General features: G+C 42.8%; 1 protein-coding gene across 1 annotated transcript in view; it reads right to left on the bottom strand.

Annotated features, from left to right (window-relative positions):
• Positions 1-18,277, bottom strand: part of LOC120042894 (secreted frizzled-related protein 1-like) — a 29,077-nt gene extending 10,800 nt beyond the window's left edge. The window contains exon 1 of the mRNA XM_038987662.1: positions 18,259-18,277. Coding sequence (XP_038843590.1) covers positions 18,259-18,277 — 19 coding nt within the window. The remainder of the gene's footprint in view (positions 1-18,258) is intronic.
• Positions 18,278-18,580: the final 303 nt, after the last annotated feature.

The following is an 18,580-nucleotide window of genomic DNA, read 5'->3' as shown; positions in this document are numbered from 1 at the left end:
TCGAGTATAGAGCAGAGAAAAGTAGGGTATAGAGCAGAGCAGAGTAGAGCATAGAACAAAGTAGAGCAGCGTATAGAGCAGAGTAGAGTAGAGCATAGAGCCGAGTATAGTAAAGTACAGAGCAGCGTGTAGTATAGAGAAGAGCAGAGTATAAGCAGTTTCCTCTACATTATGCTGGTTTCCTCTACACTATATGTTTCCCTAGGCACTATAATGGTTTTCCTCTACATCATGCTGGTTTACCTCTACATTATGCTGGTTAACCTCTACATTATGCTGGTTTTCCTCTACATCATGCTGGTTTACCTCTACATTATGCTGGTTTCCTCTACATTATGCTGGTTTCATCTACATCATGCTGGTTTTCCTCTACATCATGCTGGTTTACCTCTACATCATGCTGGTTTACCTCTACATCATGCTGGTTTTCCTCTACATCATGCTGGTTTTCCTCTACATCATGCTGGTTTACCTCTACATTATGCTGGTTAACCTCTACATTATGCTGGTTTTCCTCTACATCATGCTGGTTTACCTCTACATTATGCTGGTTTCCTCTACATTATGCTGGTTTTAGTCTACATTATAATGGTTTTCCTCTACATTATGCTGGTTTTCCTCTACATCATGCTGGTTTACCTCTAAATCATGCTGGTTTTCCTCTACACTATAATGGTTTTCCTCTACATCATGCTGGTTTACCTCTACATCATGCTGGTTTTCCTCTACACTATAATGGTTTTCCTCTACACTATAATGGTTTTCCTCTACATTATGCTGGTTTTCCTCTACACTATAATGGTTTTCCTCTACATCATGCTGGTTTCCTCTTCATCATGCTGGTTAATCTCTACATTATGCTGGTTTTCCTCTACATTACGCTGGTTTACCTCTACATTATGCTGGTTTTCCTCTACATTATGCTGGTTTCCTCTACATCATGCTGGTTGACCTCTACATTACGCTGGTTTACCTCTACATTATGCTGGTTTCCTCTACATTATGCTGGTTTCCTCTACATCATGCTGGTTTTCCTCTACACTATAATGGTTTTCCTCTACACTATAATGGTTTTCCTCTACACTATAATGGTTTTCCTCTACACCATGCTGGTTAACCTCTACATTATGCTGGTTAACCTCTACATTATGCTGGTTTCCTCTACATCATGCTGGTTAACCTCCACATTACGCTGGTTAACCTCTACATCATGCTGGTTAACCTCTACATTACGCTGGTTAACCTCTACATCATGCTGGTTTCCTCTACATTATGCTGGTTAACCTCTACATTATGCTGGTTTACCTCTACATCATGCTGGTTTCCTCTACATTATGCTGGTTAACCTCTACATTATGCTGGTTTTCCTCTACATTATGCTGGTTAACCTCTACATCATGCTGGTTTTCCTCTACATCATGCTGGTTTCCTCTACATTATGCTGGTTAACCTCTACATTATGCTGGTTTTTCCTCTACATTATGCTGGTTAACCTCTACATTATGCTGGTTTTCCTCTACATTATGCTGGTTAACCTCTACATGATGCTGGTTTACCTCTACATCATGCTGGTTTCCTCTACATTACGCTGGTTTACCTCTACATTATGCTGGTTTTCCTCTACATTATGCTGGTTTCCTCTACACTATAATGGTTTTCCTCTACATCATGCTGGTTTTCCTCTACATTATGCTGGTTAACCTCTACATGATGCTGGTTTACCTCTACATCATGCTGGTTTCCTCTACATTATGCTGGTTTACCTCTACATCATGCTGGTTTCCTCTACATTATGCTGGTTTCCTCTACATTATGCTGGTTTTCCTCTACACTATGCTGGTTTTCCTCTACATTATGCTGGTTAACCTCTACATTATGCTGGTTTACCTCTACATTATGCTGGTTTACCTCTACATCATGCTGGTTAACCTCTACATTATGCTGGTTTTATCTACATCATGCTGGTTTTCCTCTACATTATGCTGGTTTTCCTCTACATTATGCTGGTTAACCTCTACATCATGCTGGTTTCCTCTTCATCATGCTGGTTTACCTCTACATCATGCTGGTTTACCTCTACATCATGCTGGTTAACCTCTACATCATGCTGGTTTCCTCTTCATCATGCTGGTTTACCTCTACATCATGCTGGTTTACCTCTACATCATGCTGGTTTCCTCTACATCATGCTGGTTTTCCTCTACACTATAATGGTTTTCCTCTACATCATGCTGGTTTACCTCTACATTATGCTGGTTAACCTCTACATTATGCTAGTTTTCCTCTACATCATGCTGGTTTACCTCTACATTATGCTGGTTTCCTCTACATTATGCTTGTTTCATCTACATCATGCTGGTTTTCCTCTACATCATGCTGGTTTACCTCTACATCATGCTGGTTTACCTCTACATCATGCTGGTTTTCCTCTACATCATGCTGGTTTACCTCTACATCATGCTGGTTTACCTCTACATCATGCTGGTTTTCCTCTACATTATAATGGTTTTCCTCTACATTATGCTGGTTTTCCTCTACATCATGCTGGTTTACCTCTAAATCATGCTGGTTTTCCTCTACACTATAATGGTTTTCCTCTACATCATGCTGGTTTACCTCTACATCATGCTGGTTTCCTCTACACTATAATGGTTTTTCTCTACACTATAATGGTTTTCCTCTACACTATAATGGTTTTCCTCTACATCATGCTGGTTTCCTCTTCATCATGCTGGTTAATCTCTACATTATGCTGGTTTTCCTCTACATTACGCTGGTTTACCTCTACATTATGCTGGTTTTCCTCTACATTATGCTGGTTTCCTCTACATCATGCTGGTTGACCTCTACATTACGCTGGTTTACCTCTACATTATGCTGGTTTCCTCTACATTATGCTGGTTTCCTCTACATCATGCTGGTTTTCCTCTACACTATAATGGTTTTCCTCTACACTATAATGGTTTACCTCTACATTATGCTGGTTTTCCTCTACATTATGCTGGTTAACCTCTACATCATGCTGGTTTCCTCTACATCATGCTGGTTTCCTCTACATTATGCTGGTTAACCTCTACATTATGCTGGTTTCCTCTACATTATGCTGGTTAACCTCTACATTATGCTGGTTTTCCTCTACATTATGCTGGTTAACCTCTACATGATGCTGGTTTACCTCTACATCATGCTGGTTTCCTCTACATTACGCTGGTTTACCTCTACATTATGCTGGTTTTCCTCTACATTATGCTGGTTTCCTCTACACTATAATGGTTTTCCTCTACATCATGCTGGTTTTCCTCTACATTATGCTGGTTAACCTCTACATGATGCTGGTTTACCTCTACATCATGCTGGTTTCCTCTACATTATGCTGGTTTCCTCTACATCATGCTGGTTTCCTCTACATTATGCTGGTTTCCTCTACATTATGCTGGTTATCCTCTACACTATGCTGGTTTTCCTCTACATTATGCTGGTTAACCTCTACATTATGCTGGTTTACCTCTACATTATGCTGGTTTACCTCTACATCATGCTGGTTAACCTCTACATTATGCTGGTTTTATCTACATCATGCTGGTTTTCCTCTACATTATGCTGGTTAACCTCTACATTATGCTGGTTTACCTCTACATTATGCTGGTTTTATCTACATCATGCTGGTTTTCCTCTACACCATGCTGGTTTCCTCTACATCATGCTGGTTTCCTCTACACTATAATGGTTTTCCTCTACATCATGCTGGTTTACCTCTACATTATGCTGGTTAACCTCTACATTATGCTGGTTTTCCTCTACATCATGCTGGTTTACCTCTACATTATGCTGGTTAACCTCTACATTATGCTGGTTTCCTCTACATTATGCTGGTTTCATCTACATCATGCTGGTTTTCCTCTACATCATGCTGGTTTACCTCTACATCATGCTGGTTTACCTCTACATCATGCTGGTTTTCCTCTACATCATGCTGGTTTTCCTGTACATTATGCTGGTTTTAGTCTACATTATAATGGTTTTCCTCTACATTATGCTGGTTTTCCTCTACATCATGCTGGTTTACCTCTAAATCATGCTGGTTTTCCTGTACACTATAATGGTTTTCCTCTACATCATGCTGGTTTACCTCTACATCATGCTGGTTTTCCTCTACACTATAATGGTTTTTCTCTACACTATAATGGTTTTCCTCTACATTATGCTGGTTTTCCTCTACACTATAATGGTTTACCTCTACATCATGCTGGTTTTCCTCTACACTATAATGGTTTTCCTCTACATCATGCTGGTTTCCTCTTCATCATGCTGGTTAATCTCTACATTATGCTGGTTTTCCTCTACATTACGCTGGTTTCCTCTACATCATGCTGGTTGACCTCTACATTACGCTGGTTTACCTCTACATTATGCTGGTTTCCTCTACATTATGCTGGTTTCCTCTACATCATGCTGGTTTTCCTCTACACTATAATGGTTTTCCTCTACATTATGCTGGTTTCCTCTACATTATGCTGGTTTCCTCTACATCATGCTGGTTTACCTCTACACTATAATGGTTTTCCTCTACATCATGCTGGTTTTCCTCTACATTATGCTGGTTTTCCTCTACACTATAATGGTTTTCCTCTACACCATGCTGGTTTTCCTCTACACTATAATGGTTTTCCTCTACATCATGCTGGTTTTCCTCTACACTATAATGGTTTTCCTCTACATCATGCTGGTTTTCCTCTACACTATAATGGTTTTCCTCTACATTATGCTGGTTTCCTCTACATTATGCTGGTTTCCTCTACATCATGCTGGTTTACCTCTACACTATAATGGTTTTCCTCTACATCATGCTGGTTTTCCTCTACATTATGCTGGTTTTCCTCTACACTATAATGGTTTTCCTCTACATCATGCTGGTTTTCCTCTACATTATGCTGGTTTTCCTCTACATTACGCTGGTTTCCTCTACATCATGCTGGTTGACCTCTACATTACGCTGGTTTACCTCTACATTATGCTGGTTTCCTCTACATTATGCTGGTTTCCTCTACATCATGCTGGTTTACCTCTACACTATAATGGTTTTCCTCTACATCATGCTGGTTTTCCTCTACATTATGCTGGTTTTCCTCTACACTATAATGGTTTTCCTCTACACCATGCTGGTTTTCCTCTACATTATGCTGGTTAACCTCTACATTATGCTGGTTTCCTCTACATCATGCTGGTTAACCTCCACATTACGCTGGTTAACCTCTACATCATGCTGGTTAACCTCTACATTACGCTGGTTAACCTCTACATCATGCTGGTTTCCTCTACATTATGCTGGTTAACCTCTACATTATGCTGGTTTTCCTCTACATTATGCTGGTTAACCTCTACATTATGCTGGTTTACCTCTACATCATGCTGGTTTCCTCTACATTATGCTGGTTAACCTCTACATTATGCTGGTTTCCTCTACATTATGCTGGTTAACCTCTACATCATGCTGGTTTTCCTCTACATCATGCTGGTTTCCTCTACATTATGCTGGTTAACCTCTACATTATGCTGGTTTCCTCTACATTATGCTGGTTAACCTCTACATTATGCTGGTTTTCCTCTACATTATGCTGGTTAACCTCTACATGATGCTGGTTTACCTCTACATCATGCTGGTTTCCTCTACATTACGCTGGTTTACCTCTACATTATGCTGGTTTTCCTCTACATTATGCTGGTTAACCTCTACATCATGCTGGTTTTCCTCTACATCATGCTGGTTTCCTCTACATTATGCTGGTTAACCTCTACATTATGCTGGTTTCCTCTACATTATGCTGGTTAACCTCTACATTATGCTGGTTTTCCTCTACATTATGCTGGTTAACCTCTACATGATGCTGGTTTACCTCTACATCATGCTGGTTTCCTCTACATTACGCTGGTTTACCTCTACATTATGCTGGTTTTCCTCTACATTATGCTGGTTTTCCTCTACATCATGCTGGTTTTCCTCTACATGATGCTGGTTTACCTCTACATCATGCTGGTTTCCTCTACATTATGCTGGTTAACCTCTACATTATGCTGGTTTTCCTCTACACTATAATGGTTTTCCTCTACATCATGCTGGTTTTCCTCTACATGATGCTGGTTTACCTCTACATCATGCTGGTTTCCTCTACATTATGCTGGTTTCCTCTACATCATGCTGGTTTCCTCTACATTATGCTGGTTTCCTCTACATTATGCTGGTTTTCCTCTACACTATGCTGGTTTTCCTCTACATTATGCTGGTTAACCTCTACATTATGCTGGTTTACCTCTACATTATGCTGGTTAACCTCTACACTATAATGGTTTTCCTCTACATCATGCTGGTTTTCCTCTACATTATGCTGGTTTACCTCTACATTATGCTGGTTAACCTCTACATTATGCTGGTTTTCCTCTACACTATGCTGGTTTTCCTCTACATTATGCTGGTTTACCTCTACATCATGCTGGTTAACCTCTACATCATGCTGGTTTACCTCTACATTATGGTGGTTTCCTCTACATTATGCTGGTTTTCCTCTACACTATGCTGGTTAACCTCTACATTATGCTGGTTTACCTCTACATTATGCTGGTTAACCTCTACACTATAATGGTTTTCCTCTACATCATGCTGGTTTCCTCTACATTATGCTGGTTTACCTCTACATTATGCTGGTTAACCTCTACATGATGCTGGTTAACCTCTACACTATAATGATTTCCCTCTACATCATGCTGGTTTCCTCTACACTATAATGGTTTACCTCTACATTATGCTGGTTTACCTCTACATGATGCTGGTTTACCTCTACATCATGCTGGTTTCCTCTACATTATGCTGGTTTACCTCTACATGATGCTGGTTTACCTCTACATCATGCTGGTTTCCTCTACATTATGCTGGTTTACCTCTACATCATGCTGGTTTACCTCTACATTATGCTGGTTTTCCTCTACATTATGCTGGTTAACCTCTACATCATGCTGGTTTACCTCTACATCATGCTGGTTTACCTCTACATTATGCTGGTTTCCTCTACATTATGCTGGTTTCATCTACATCATGCTGGTTTCCTCTACATTATGCCGGTTTCCCTCTACATTATGCTGGTTAACCTCTACATCATGCTGGTTTACCTCTACATCATGCTGGTTTACCTCTACATCATGCTGGTTTTATCTACATCATGCTGGTTTACCTCTACATTATGCTGGTTTCCTCTACATTATGCTGGTTTTATCTACATCATGCTGGTTTTCCTCTACATCATGCTGGTTTCCTCTACATTATGCTGGTTTCCTCTACATCATGCTGGTTTACCTCTACATTATGCTGGTTTCCTCTACATTATGCTGGTTTTATCTACATCATGCTGGTTTTCCTCTACATTATATTGGTTTTCCTCTACATTATGCTGGTTTCCTCTACATTATGCTGGTTTCCTCTACATCATGCTGGTTTACCTCTACATTATGCTGGTTAACCTCTACATCATGCTGGTTTACCTCTACATCATGCTGGTTTACCTCTACATCATGCTGGTTTTCCTCTACATTATGCTGGTTTTCCTCTACATTATGCTGGTTAACCTCTACATCATGCTGGTTAACCTCTACTTGATGCTGGTTTTCCTCTACATTATGCTGGTTTTCCTCTACATTATGCTGGTTTTCCTCTACATCATGCTGGTTTCCTCTACATCATGCTGGTTTACCTCTACATCATGCTGGTTTTCCTCTACATTATGCTGGTTTTCCTCTACATTATGCTGGTTAACCTCTACATCATGCTGGTTAACCTCTACTTGATGCTGGTTTTCCTCTACTTGATGCTGGTTTTCCTCTACATTATGCTGGTTTTCCTCTACATTATGCTGGTTTTCCTCTACATCATGCTGGTTTCCTCTACATTATGCTGGTTAACCTCTACATCATGCTGGTTTTCCTCTACATTATGCTGGTTAACCTCTACATTATGTTGGTTAACCTATACATCATGCTGGTTTACCTCTACATCATGCTGGTTTACCTCTACATCATGCTGGTTTTCCTCTACATCATGCTGGTTTACCTCTACATCATGCTGGTTTTCCTCTACATTATGCTGGTTTACCTCTACATCATGCTGGTTTACCTCTACATCATGCTGGTTTTCCTCTACATCATGCTGGTTTTCCTGTACATTATGCTGGTTTTAGTCTACATTATAATGGTTTTCCTCTACATTATGCTGGTTTTCCTCTACATCATGCTGGTTTTCCTCTACACTATAATGGTTTTCCTCTACATTATGCTGGTTTTAGTCTACATTATAATGGTTTTCCTGTACACTATAATGGTTTTCCTCTACATCATGCTGGTTTACCTCTACATTATGCTGGTTTTCCTCTACACTATAATGGTTTACCTCTACACTATAATGGTTTTCCTGTACACTATAATGGTTTTCCTCTACACTATAATGGTTTTCCTGTACACTATAATGGTTTTCCTCTACATCATGCTGGTTTACCTCTACATCATGCTGGTTTTCCTCTACATTATGCTGGTTTCCTCTACACTATAATGGTTTTCCTCTACATTATGCTGGTTTACCTCTACATTATGCTGGTTTACCTCTACATCATGCTGGTTTTCCTCTACACTATAATGGTTTTCCTCTACACTATAATGGTTTTCCTCTACACTATAATGGTTTTCCTCTACACTATAATGGTTTTCCTCTACATCATGCTGGTTTACCTCTACATCATGCTGGTTTTCCTCTACATTATGCTGGTTTCCTCTACACTATAATGGTTTTCCTCTACATCATGCTGGTTTTCCTCTACATTATGCTGGTTTCCTCTACACTATAATGGTTTTCCTCTACATTATGCTGGTTTCCTCTACATCATGCTGGTTTTCCTCTACACTATAATGGTTTTCCTCTACATTATGCTGGTTTACCTCTACATCATGCTGGTTTTCCTCTACATCATGCTGGTTTTCCTCTACATCATGCTGGTTTTCCTCTACACTATAATGGTTTACCTCTACACTATAATGGTTTTCCTGTACACTATAATGGTTTTCCTCTACACTATAATGGTTTTCCTGTACACTATAATGGTTTTCCTCTACATCATGCTGGTTTACCTCTACATCATGCTGGTTTTCCTCTACATTATGCTGGTTTCCTCTACACTATAATGGTTTTCCTCTACACCATGCTGGTTTTCCTCTACACTATAATGGTTTACCTCTACATCATGCTGGTTTACCTCTACACTATAATGGTTTTCCTCTACATCATGCTGGTTTTCCTCTACATCTACCAACACCCTACAGTAACACCAGGCCTGTTACAGTTACTATAAGACCAACACCCTACAGTAACACTGACCAGGACTGTTACAGTTACTATAAGACCAACACCCTACAGTAACACCAGGACTGTTACAGTTACTATAAGACCAACACCCTACAGTAACACCAGGACTGTTACAGTTACTATAAGACCAACACCCTACAGTAACACCAGGCCTGTTACAGTTACTATAAGACCAACACCCTACAGTAACACTGACCAGGACTGTTACAGTTACTATAAGACCAACACCCTACAGTAACACCAGGACTGTTACAGTTACTATAAGACCAACACCCTACAGTAACACCAGGACTGTTACAGTTACTATAAGACCAACACCCTACAGTAACACCAGGACTGTTACAGTTACTATAAGACCAACACCCTACAGTAACACCAGGACTGTTACAGTTACTATAAGACCAACACCCTACAGTAACACCAGGCCTGTTACAGTTACTATAAGACCAACACCCTACAGTAACACTGACCAGGACTGTTACAGTTACTATAAGACCAACACCCTACAGTAACACCAGGACTGTTACAGTTACTATAAGACCAACACCCTACAGTAACACCAGGACTGTTACAGTTACTATAAGACCAACACCCTACAGTAACACCAGGCCTGTTACAGTTACTATAAGACCAACACCCTACAGTAACACTGACCAGGACTGTTACAGTTACTATAAGACCAACACCCTACAGTAACACCAGGACTGTTACAGTTACTATAAGACCAACACCCTACAGTAACACCAGGACTGTTACAGTTACTATAAGACCAACACCCTACAGTAACACCAGGACTGTTACAGTTACTATAAGACCAACACCCTACAGTAACACCAGGACTGTTACAGTTACTATAAGACCAACACCCTACAGTAACACCAGGACTGTTACAGTTACTATAAGACCAACACCCTACAGTAACACCAGGACTGTTACAGTTACTATAAGACCAACACCCTACAGTAACACCAGGACTGTTACAGTTACTATAAGACCAACACCCTACAGTAACACCAGGACTGTTACAGTTACTATAAGACCAACACCCTACAGTAACACTGACCAGGACTGTTACAGTTACTATAAGACCAACACCCTACAGTAACACCAGGACTGTTACAGTTACTATAAGACCAACACCCTACAGTAACACCAGGACTGTTACAGTTACTATAAGACCAACACCCTACAGTAACACCAGGACTGTTACAGTTACTATAAGACCAACACCCTACAGTAACACCAGGACTGTTACAGTTACTATAAGACCAACACCCTACAGTAACACCAGGACTGTTACAGTTACTATAAGACCAACACCCTACAGTAACACCAGGACTGTTACAGTTACTATAAGACCAACACCCTACAGTAACACTGACCAGGACTGTTACAGTTACTATAAGACCAGGCTGACCTGACCCAGGCTCAGGGTCAGGTCAGAGGTCGGTAATCCAGAGTAGTGAGGCAAAGGTAGAGGACGACAGGCAGGCTCAGGGCAGGCAGAAAGGTCAGAACCGGGAAAGTAGAAAACAGGAACAAGGAACAGGTGGGAGCAGGGAAACAAAATGCTGGTGGGTTCTACGGACAAAATGAACTGGCAACAGACAAGCACACCTGGAGGGGGGTGGAGACAAGCACAAAGACAGGTGAAACAGATCAGGGTGTGACAAAGAGTAGCTGCTGCCTAGGCAGACGCTAATGGGGATCCCTAATAAATACCAATACAAATACATGTGTTCCAGTTAACTCCTGGAAAATATGCCTTAGTACTACGTCAAGTACAATGTATACACTTATAATGGCACAATGTGATATTAGGTTACATTTTCCCAAGTGGATGTCCTTTTAAAGTGTTCTCTAATGTGCTATTGTCAAGTAGATAGCGCATTCTATGAAGCCCATATCTACAGTATGTAAATGTGATATTTCAGTGTTTTATTTTTAATACATTTGCAAAAATGTCTAAAAACCTGTTTTTGCTCTGTCATTATGGGATATTGTGTGTAGATTGTTTTTTCATCAAACAATTTAATAACTTTTCGAAAAAGGCTGTAAAGTAATCAAATTGAAAAAGTCAAAGGGACTGAATACTTTCCGAATGCACAGTACGTGTTTATAACTGTGCTCATAATGCATTATGACTGCCTTATAACTTAACTCTGGCAATGAACGAAGCTACAATAGTAAGGCAGGCATTTGTTTTCCTTAGTCATTGAACACAGAACTTGTTGATGCGGTTTAACACAATATGCTCATTGTTTTGTGTCATTAATTGACGGATAGTTAAGTTCCCCGTGGATGGTAAAGGGCTAAAATACTATTGTTCAATCTCAATATTACTAACAGTGGTTTGAAGTCAAGCTTCTGTTTTTAAAATGCATCCTTATGCGGAAGCTTAAGTTATACAGGTGTAGGATCTTAATTCGAGGCATTTTGTTAAAGCAGGAAAGTAATCCTGTAGCAACAGGAAATGTGAATTATTATGTGGAAAATAATTAATGAATGAAACATTTTGTGGGGGTTGATACATTTGTTGTAAGAGAAAATCGAGTCTGTTTTTTTAAAGTGGAAATTACAAACTTTAGAAGTCTTTTTAGACCGCAAATACACTACAAGTTTTACATTTTCTGAATTGCAGGAAAGTTCATTACAGGACAAAAAATGAAGATCCTACATCTGTAATGTTCTCTCAAAAATCCTTATGCTCTAATAAGAGAGTCCTTGGTATCAACCCCCCTGTTAGTTTCAGCTATTGTTACAGAGAGTATTGCCTAGATAGAATTCATGATAGGCAGAAGGATAGAGAATTGGGTTGCGACCTTAGTTTCAACATCCCTCCCCCCTCACAGCAATACTCTCCTCATCCTTCCCTAGTTTTACCACACATTTGAACTATCACCTCCTTCTATCTGATCACGGGGTCGTCCCTGCTGAGTGAGGCCAGATCGAGGATACTAACGAAGGCTACGTCCTTGGTCTTGTCCTCCCTGAGTAGTAGAGGGAGTAGTAGAGGAGTAGTAGAGGAGTAGTAGAGGAGTAGTAGAGGGAGAAGTAGAGGAGTAGTAGAGGGAGTAGTAGAGGGAGTAGTAGAGGGAGAAGTAGAGGGAGTAGTAGAGGAGTAGTAGAGGGAGTAGTAGATGGAGAAGTAGAGGGAGAAGTAGAGGGAGAAGTAGAGGGAGAAGTAGAGGGAGTAGTAGAGGAGAAGTAGAGGAGTAGTAGAGGAGTAGTAGAGGGAGTAGTAGAGGGAGAAGTAGAGGGAGAAGTAGAGGGAGAAGTAGAGGGAGTAGTAGAGGGAGAAGTAGAGGGAGTAGTAGAGGGAGAAGTAGAGGGAGAAGTAGAGGGAGAAGTAGAGGGAGTAGTAGAGGGAGAAGTAGAGGGAGTAGTAGAGGGAGAAGTAGAGGGAGTAGTAGAGGGAGAAGTAGAGGAGAAGTAGAGGGAGTAGTAGAGGGAGTAGTAGAGGGAGAAGTAGAGGGAGAAGTAGAGGGAGAAGTAGAGGAGTAGTAGAGGGAGTAGTAGAGGGAGTAGTAGAGGGAGAAGTAGAGGAGAAGTAGAGGAGTAGTAGAGGGAGTAGTAGAGGAGAAGTAGAGGAGTAGTAGAGGGAGTAGTAGAGGGAGAAGTAGAGGGAGAAGTAGAGGGAGAAGTAGAGGGAGTAGTAGAGGGAGTAGTAGAGGGAGTAGTAGAGGGAGAAGTAGAGGGAGAAGTAGAGGGAGAAGTAGAGGGAGTAGTAGAGGGAGTAGTAGAGGGAGAAGTAGAGGGAGAAGTAGAGGGAGTAGTAGAGGGAGAAGTAGAGGGAGTAGTAGAGGGAGTAGTAGAGGGAGAAGTAGAGGGAGAAGTAGAGGGAGAAGTAGAGGGAGAAGTAGAGGAGTAGTAGAGGGAGTAGTAGAGGGAGTAGTAGAGGGAGAAGTAGAGGGAGTAGTAGAGGGAGAAGTAGAGGGAGAAGTAGAGGGAGAAGTAGAGGGAGTAGTAGAGGGAGTAGTAGAGGGAGAAGTAGATGGAGAAGTAGAGGGAGAAGTAGAGGGAGAAGTAGAGGGAGAAGTAGAGGGAGTAGTAGAGGGAGTAGTAGAGGGAGTAGTAGAGGGAGAAGTAGAGGGAGTAGTAGAGGGAGTAGTAGAGGGAGAAGTAGAGGGAGTAGTAGAGGGAGAAGTAGAGGGAGAAGTAGAGGGAGAAGTAGAGGGAGAAGTAGAGGAGAAGTAGAGGAGTAGTAGAGGGAGAAGTAGAGGAGAAGTAGAGGAGTAGTAGAGGGAGTAGTAGAGGGAGAAGTAGAGGGAGAAGTAGAGGGAGTAGTAGAGGGAGTAGTAGAGGGAGTAGTAGAGGGAGAAGTAGAGGGAGAAGTAGAGGGAGTAGTAGAGGGAGAAGTAGAGGGAGTAGTAGAGGGAGTAGTAGAGGGAGTAGTAGAGGGAGAAGTAGAGGGAGAAGTAGAGGGAGAAGTAGAGGGAGAAGTAGAGGGAGTAGTAGAGGGAGAAGTAGAGGGAGTAGTAGAGGGAGAAGTAGAGGGAGTAGTAGAGGGAGTAGTAGAGGGAGTAGTAGAGGGAGAAGTAGAGGGAGTAGTAGAGGAGAAGTAGAGGGAGTAGTAGAGGGAGAAGTAGAGGGAGTAGTAGAGGGAGTAGTAGAGGGAGTAGTAGAGGGAGAAGTAGAGGGAGTAGTAGAGGGAGTAGTAGAGGGAGTAGTAGAGGGAGAAGTAGAGGGAGTAGTAGAGGGAGTAGTAGAGGGAGTAGTAGAGGGAGTAGTAGAGGGAGAAGTAGAGGGAGAAGTAGAGGGAGTAGTAGAGGGAGTAGTAGAGGGAGAAATAGAGGGAGAAGTAGAGGGAGTAGTAGAGGGAGTAGTAGAGGGAGTAGTAGAGGGAGTAGTAGAGGGAGAAGTAGAGGGAGTAGTAGAGGGAGTAGTAGAGGGAGAAGTAGAGGGAGTAGTAGAGGGAGTAGTAGAGGGAGTAGTAGAGGGAGTAGTAGAGGGAGAAGTAGAGGGAGTAGTAGAGGGAGTAGTAGAGGGAGTAGTAGAGGGAGTAGTAGAGGGAGAAGTAGAGGGAGAAGTAGAGGGAGTAGTAGAGGGAGTAGTAGAGGGAGAAGTAGAGGGAGAAGTAGAGGGAGAAGTAGAGGGAGAAGTAGAGGAGTAGTAGAGGGAGAAGTAGAGGGAGTAGTAGAGGGAGTAGTAGAGGGAGAAGTAGAGGGAGAAGTAGAGGGAGTAGTAGAGGGAGTAGTAGAGGGAGAAGTAGAGGGAGAAGTAGAGGGAGTAGTAGAGGGAGAAGTAGAGGAGTAGTAGAGGGAGAAGTAGAGGGAGTAGTAGAGGGAGTAGTAGAGGGAGAAGTAGAGGGAGTAGTAGAGGGAGAAGTAGAGGGAGTAGTAGAGGGAGTAGTAGAGGGAGTAGTAGAGGGAGTAGTAGAGGGAGAAGTAGAGGGAGAAGTAGAGGGAGAAGTAGAGGGAGTAGTAGAGGGAGAAGTAGAGGAGTAGTAGAGGAGTAGTAGAGGGAGTAGTAGAGGGAGTAGTAGAGGGAGAAGTAGAGGGAGTAGTAGAGGGAGTAGTAGAGGGAGTAGTAGAGGAGTAGTAGAGGAGAAGTAGAGGGAGAAGTAGAGGGAGTAGTAGAGGGAGAAGTAGAGGGAGAAGTAGAGGGAGAAGTAGAGGGAGTAGTAGAGGGAGAAGTAGAGGAGTAGTAGAGGAGTAGTAGAGGGAGAAGTAGAGGGAGAAGTAGAGGGAGAAGTAGAGGGAGAAGTAGAGGGAGTGGTTTTTAAACGGTGAGAGAAGCGCTACACCTGGTGGAGAGAGGCAGAATTAGTTGCTTTATGTGTGCTGTACGTTACGTCATGTCACAGTTTAACGTACAGCGTCAGAGGGGTCAGTTTTTTCAACTTTTCTCCAATACTATTGAGCCATTACCATGTCAATCAACGCTTGAATAGAAACGTAGTTCACACCCCAGATTTTGATGTTAACACAGTCGCTACAGTCCCATTAGTTTTCATTGCAACCTCGTTTGAATGTCGCGGTTGTGCAAATTTGTACGGAGTGGGGTTTGTAACCGTTAGCAGGGAGTAGTAGTTCCTGCAAAACAGTCTGCTGAGTGATTGTCATTCTCTGGTAATGATGAACACATTCTGGAATGCAATGTCCCCTGCTTCTATAATCCTCCACACAGCCACTACTGAATGAGCCATCTGCAGCTCTCCTCTTCTCCTCTCCTCCTCTTCTCCTCTCCTCCTATTCCCCTGTTCTCCAACTCATCACTGGCTCATTGTGGCCCTCAGCTGACTCAGCTCACAGCGGAAAAGTGTTTATTTTTCTATGGCTGTGATCTAATCTAACCACTAGGGGGAGGGAGAGAGAGCTGCTGATCCCAACCAGCAGCATGTAGTCAGTAGAAATGTTTTGGTGTTGGCTTCCCCTTACTTCCCATAATAGATGAGATCAGTATGATGGGATGGGAGAGAGAGAGATGGGAGAGAGAATGAGAGGTCATGAGCAGATGAGCTCCCACATGTTGTTTAGCATGTTTAAAAAAAATAGATTGATTTAGTGTTTAGAGTTTACAAATGTAGATTCCTTCAAAACTCCAAACATACAACCTGATTTTGGACAGAATTATCTGGAATTACCTGGAATGCTTCCTACACAGGATTGGTATACAGCAAATGCTCTGGAGCTCAGTGAGTAATGCTTAGTCTGAAGCAATTTTTTTACTTTCAAAAGCCAAGAAGAAAAATACATACAATGATATATTTTACTTTATAAGGACTGAATGCTAAGGCTACCAAGGACAAAGAGATGCAACTTCAATTAGCTCTGACATGTGAAGTGAGAGGTGTCGAAGCCTTTGAGCCCAACGAATGGCAGGCTACCCCACCCAGATCCATAGACCTTGAAGCCCCCTCCTGCTGTTCAGTCCACCTACTGGCCTTTTATACAAGAAATCTGCCTCCAGAAATATAAGCTTCTCCTAAGTGGGTGTGACACCTTCTCCAGTTGCCTGCTGTACTGATGCCTGGATTCCGCCTGGCGATCTGTTCATCGTCTGCCCTGGTTGTCTCCCCCTGTCTGGTACAGGTACCCCCACCACACTCCCGCCCCTCTCCCGATACTTCGCTCACCTCCAGCACACAGGCACTGTTGAGGCGAATGACTCTGAACTTACAATGGCTAGCCCCAACTCGTTATATACACTGCTCAAAAAAATAAAGGGAACACTTAAACAACACAATGTAACTCCAAGTCAATCACACCTCTGTGAAATCAAACTGTCCACTTAGGAAGCAACACTGATTGACAATACATTTCACATGCTGTTGTGCAAATGGAATAGACAAAAGGTGGAAATTAAAGGCAATTAGCAAGACACCCCCAATAAAGGAGTGATTCTGCAGGTGGTGACCACAGACCACTTCTCAGTTCCTATGCTTCCTGGCTGATGTTTTGGTCACTTTTGAATGCTGGCGGTGCTCTCACTCTAGTGGTAGCATGAGACGGAGTCTACAACCCACACAAGTGGCTCAGGTAGTGCAGCTCATCCAGGATGGCACATCAATGCGAGCTGTGGCAAGAAGGTTTGCTGTGTCTGTCAGCGTAGTGTCCAGAGCATGGAGGCGCTACCAGGAGACAGGCCAGTACATCAGGAGACGTGGAGGAGGCCGTAGGAGGGCAACAACCCAGCAGCAGGACCGCTACTTCCGCCTTTGAGCAGGAGGCGCACTGCCAGAGCCCTGCAAAATGACCTCCAGCAGGCCACAAATGTGCATGTGTCAGCATATGGTCTCACAAGGGCTCTGAGGATCTCATCTCGGTACCTAATGGCAGTCAGGCTACCTCTGGCGAGCACATGGAGGGCTGTGCGGCCCCCCAAAGAAATGCCACCCCACACCATGACTGACCCACCACCAAACCGGTCATGCTGGAGGATGTTGCAGGCAGCAGAACGTTCTCCACGGCGTCTCCAGACTCTGTCACGTCTGTCACATGTGCACATGTGCTCAGTGTGAACCTGCTTTCATCTGTGAAGAGCACAGGGCGCCAGTGGCGAATTTGCCAATCTTGGTGTTCTCTGGCAAATGCCAAACGTCCTGCACGGTGTTGGGCTGTAAGCACAACCCCCACCTGTGGACGTCGGGCCCTCATACCACCCTCATGGAGTCTGTTTCTGACCGTTTGAGCAGACACATGCACATTTGTGGCCTGCTGGAGGTCATTTTGCAGGGCTCTGGCAGTGCTCCTCCTGCTCAAAGGCGGAAGTAGCGGTCCTGCTGCTGGGTTGTTGCCCTCCTACGGCCTCCTCCACGTCTCCTGATGTACTGGCCTGTCTCCTGGTAGCGCCTCCATGCTCTGGACACTACGCTGACAGACTCAGCAAACCTTCGTGCCACAGCTCGCATTGATGTGCCATCCTGGATGAGCTGCACTACCAGAGCAACTTGTGTGGGTTGTAGACTCCGTCTCATGCTACCACTAGAGTGAGAGCACCGCCAGCATTCAAAAGTGACCAAAACATCAGCCAGGAAGCATAGGAACTGAGAAGTGGTCTGTGGTCACCACCTGCAGAATCACTCTTTTATTGGGGGTGTCTTGCTAATTGCCTATAATTTCCACCTTTTGTCTATTCCATTTGCACAACAGCATGTGGAATGTGTTGTCAATCAGTGTTGCTTCCTAAGTGGACAGTTTGATTTCACAGAAGTGTGATTGACTTGGAGTTACATTGTGTTGTTTAAGTGTTCCCTTTATTTTTTTGAGCAGTGTATATTATTTTTTCTTGTGCATTTAGTTTTTTTGCTATTTGCCTCATGACTCCTGCATGCTTTGTTGACTACACACTTTCTTTACCCAACCGTGGGACAGACTATGTTTGTCTTGGGACTCTGACTCTCTATTGGTTACACAGACCTTTGGCCTCCCGTCCCATTCTAACCACCTCTTGCCGGCTTTGTATTCATAATACCTGTGCTGTGCCTTGATTGTATTACTGTTGATGATATCTGGAAATGTGCATGTACACCCTGGCCCATCTACTGTTTCTAGCCCCAATTCTGACTTGTGCTCTGATACCTGCTTCAATGATTTCTGCTCTCGTAAAAGCCTGGGTTTTCTGCACGTTAACACTAGAAGCTTATTACCTAAAATGGATCGATTGAAAGTGTGGGTTCACAGCTCCAATCCAGATGTGTTGGTCATTACTGAGACGTGGTTAAGGAAGAGTGTTTTGAAT

The sequence above is a fragment of the Salvelinus namaycush genome, unplaced genomic scaffold, assembly GCF_016432855.1.
Source record: "Salvelinus namaycush isolate Seneca unplaced genomic scaffold, SaNama_1.0 Scaffold798, whole genome shotgun sequence".
Classification (NCBI taxonomy): domain Eukaryota; kingdom Metazoa; phylum Chordata; class Actinopteri; order Salmoniformes; family Salmonidae; genus Salvelinus; species Salvelinus namaycush.
This window is presented reverse-complemented; position numbering and strand designations above follow the sequence as displayed.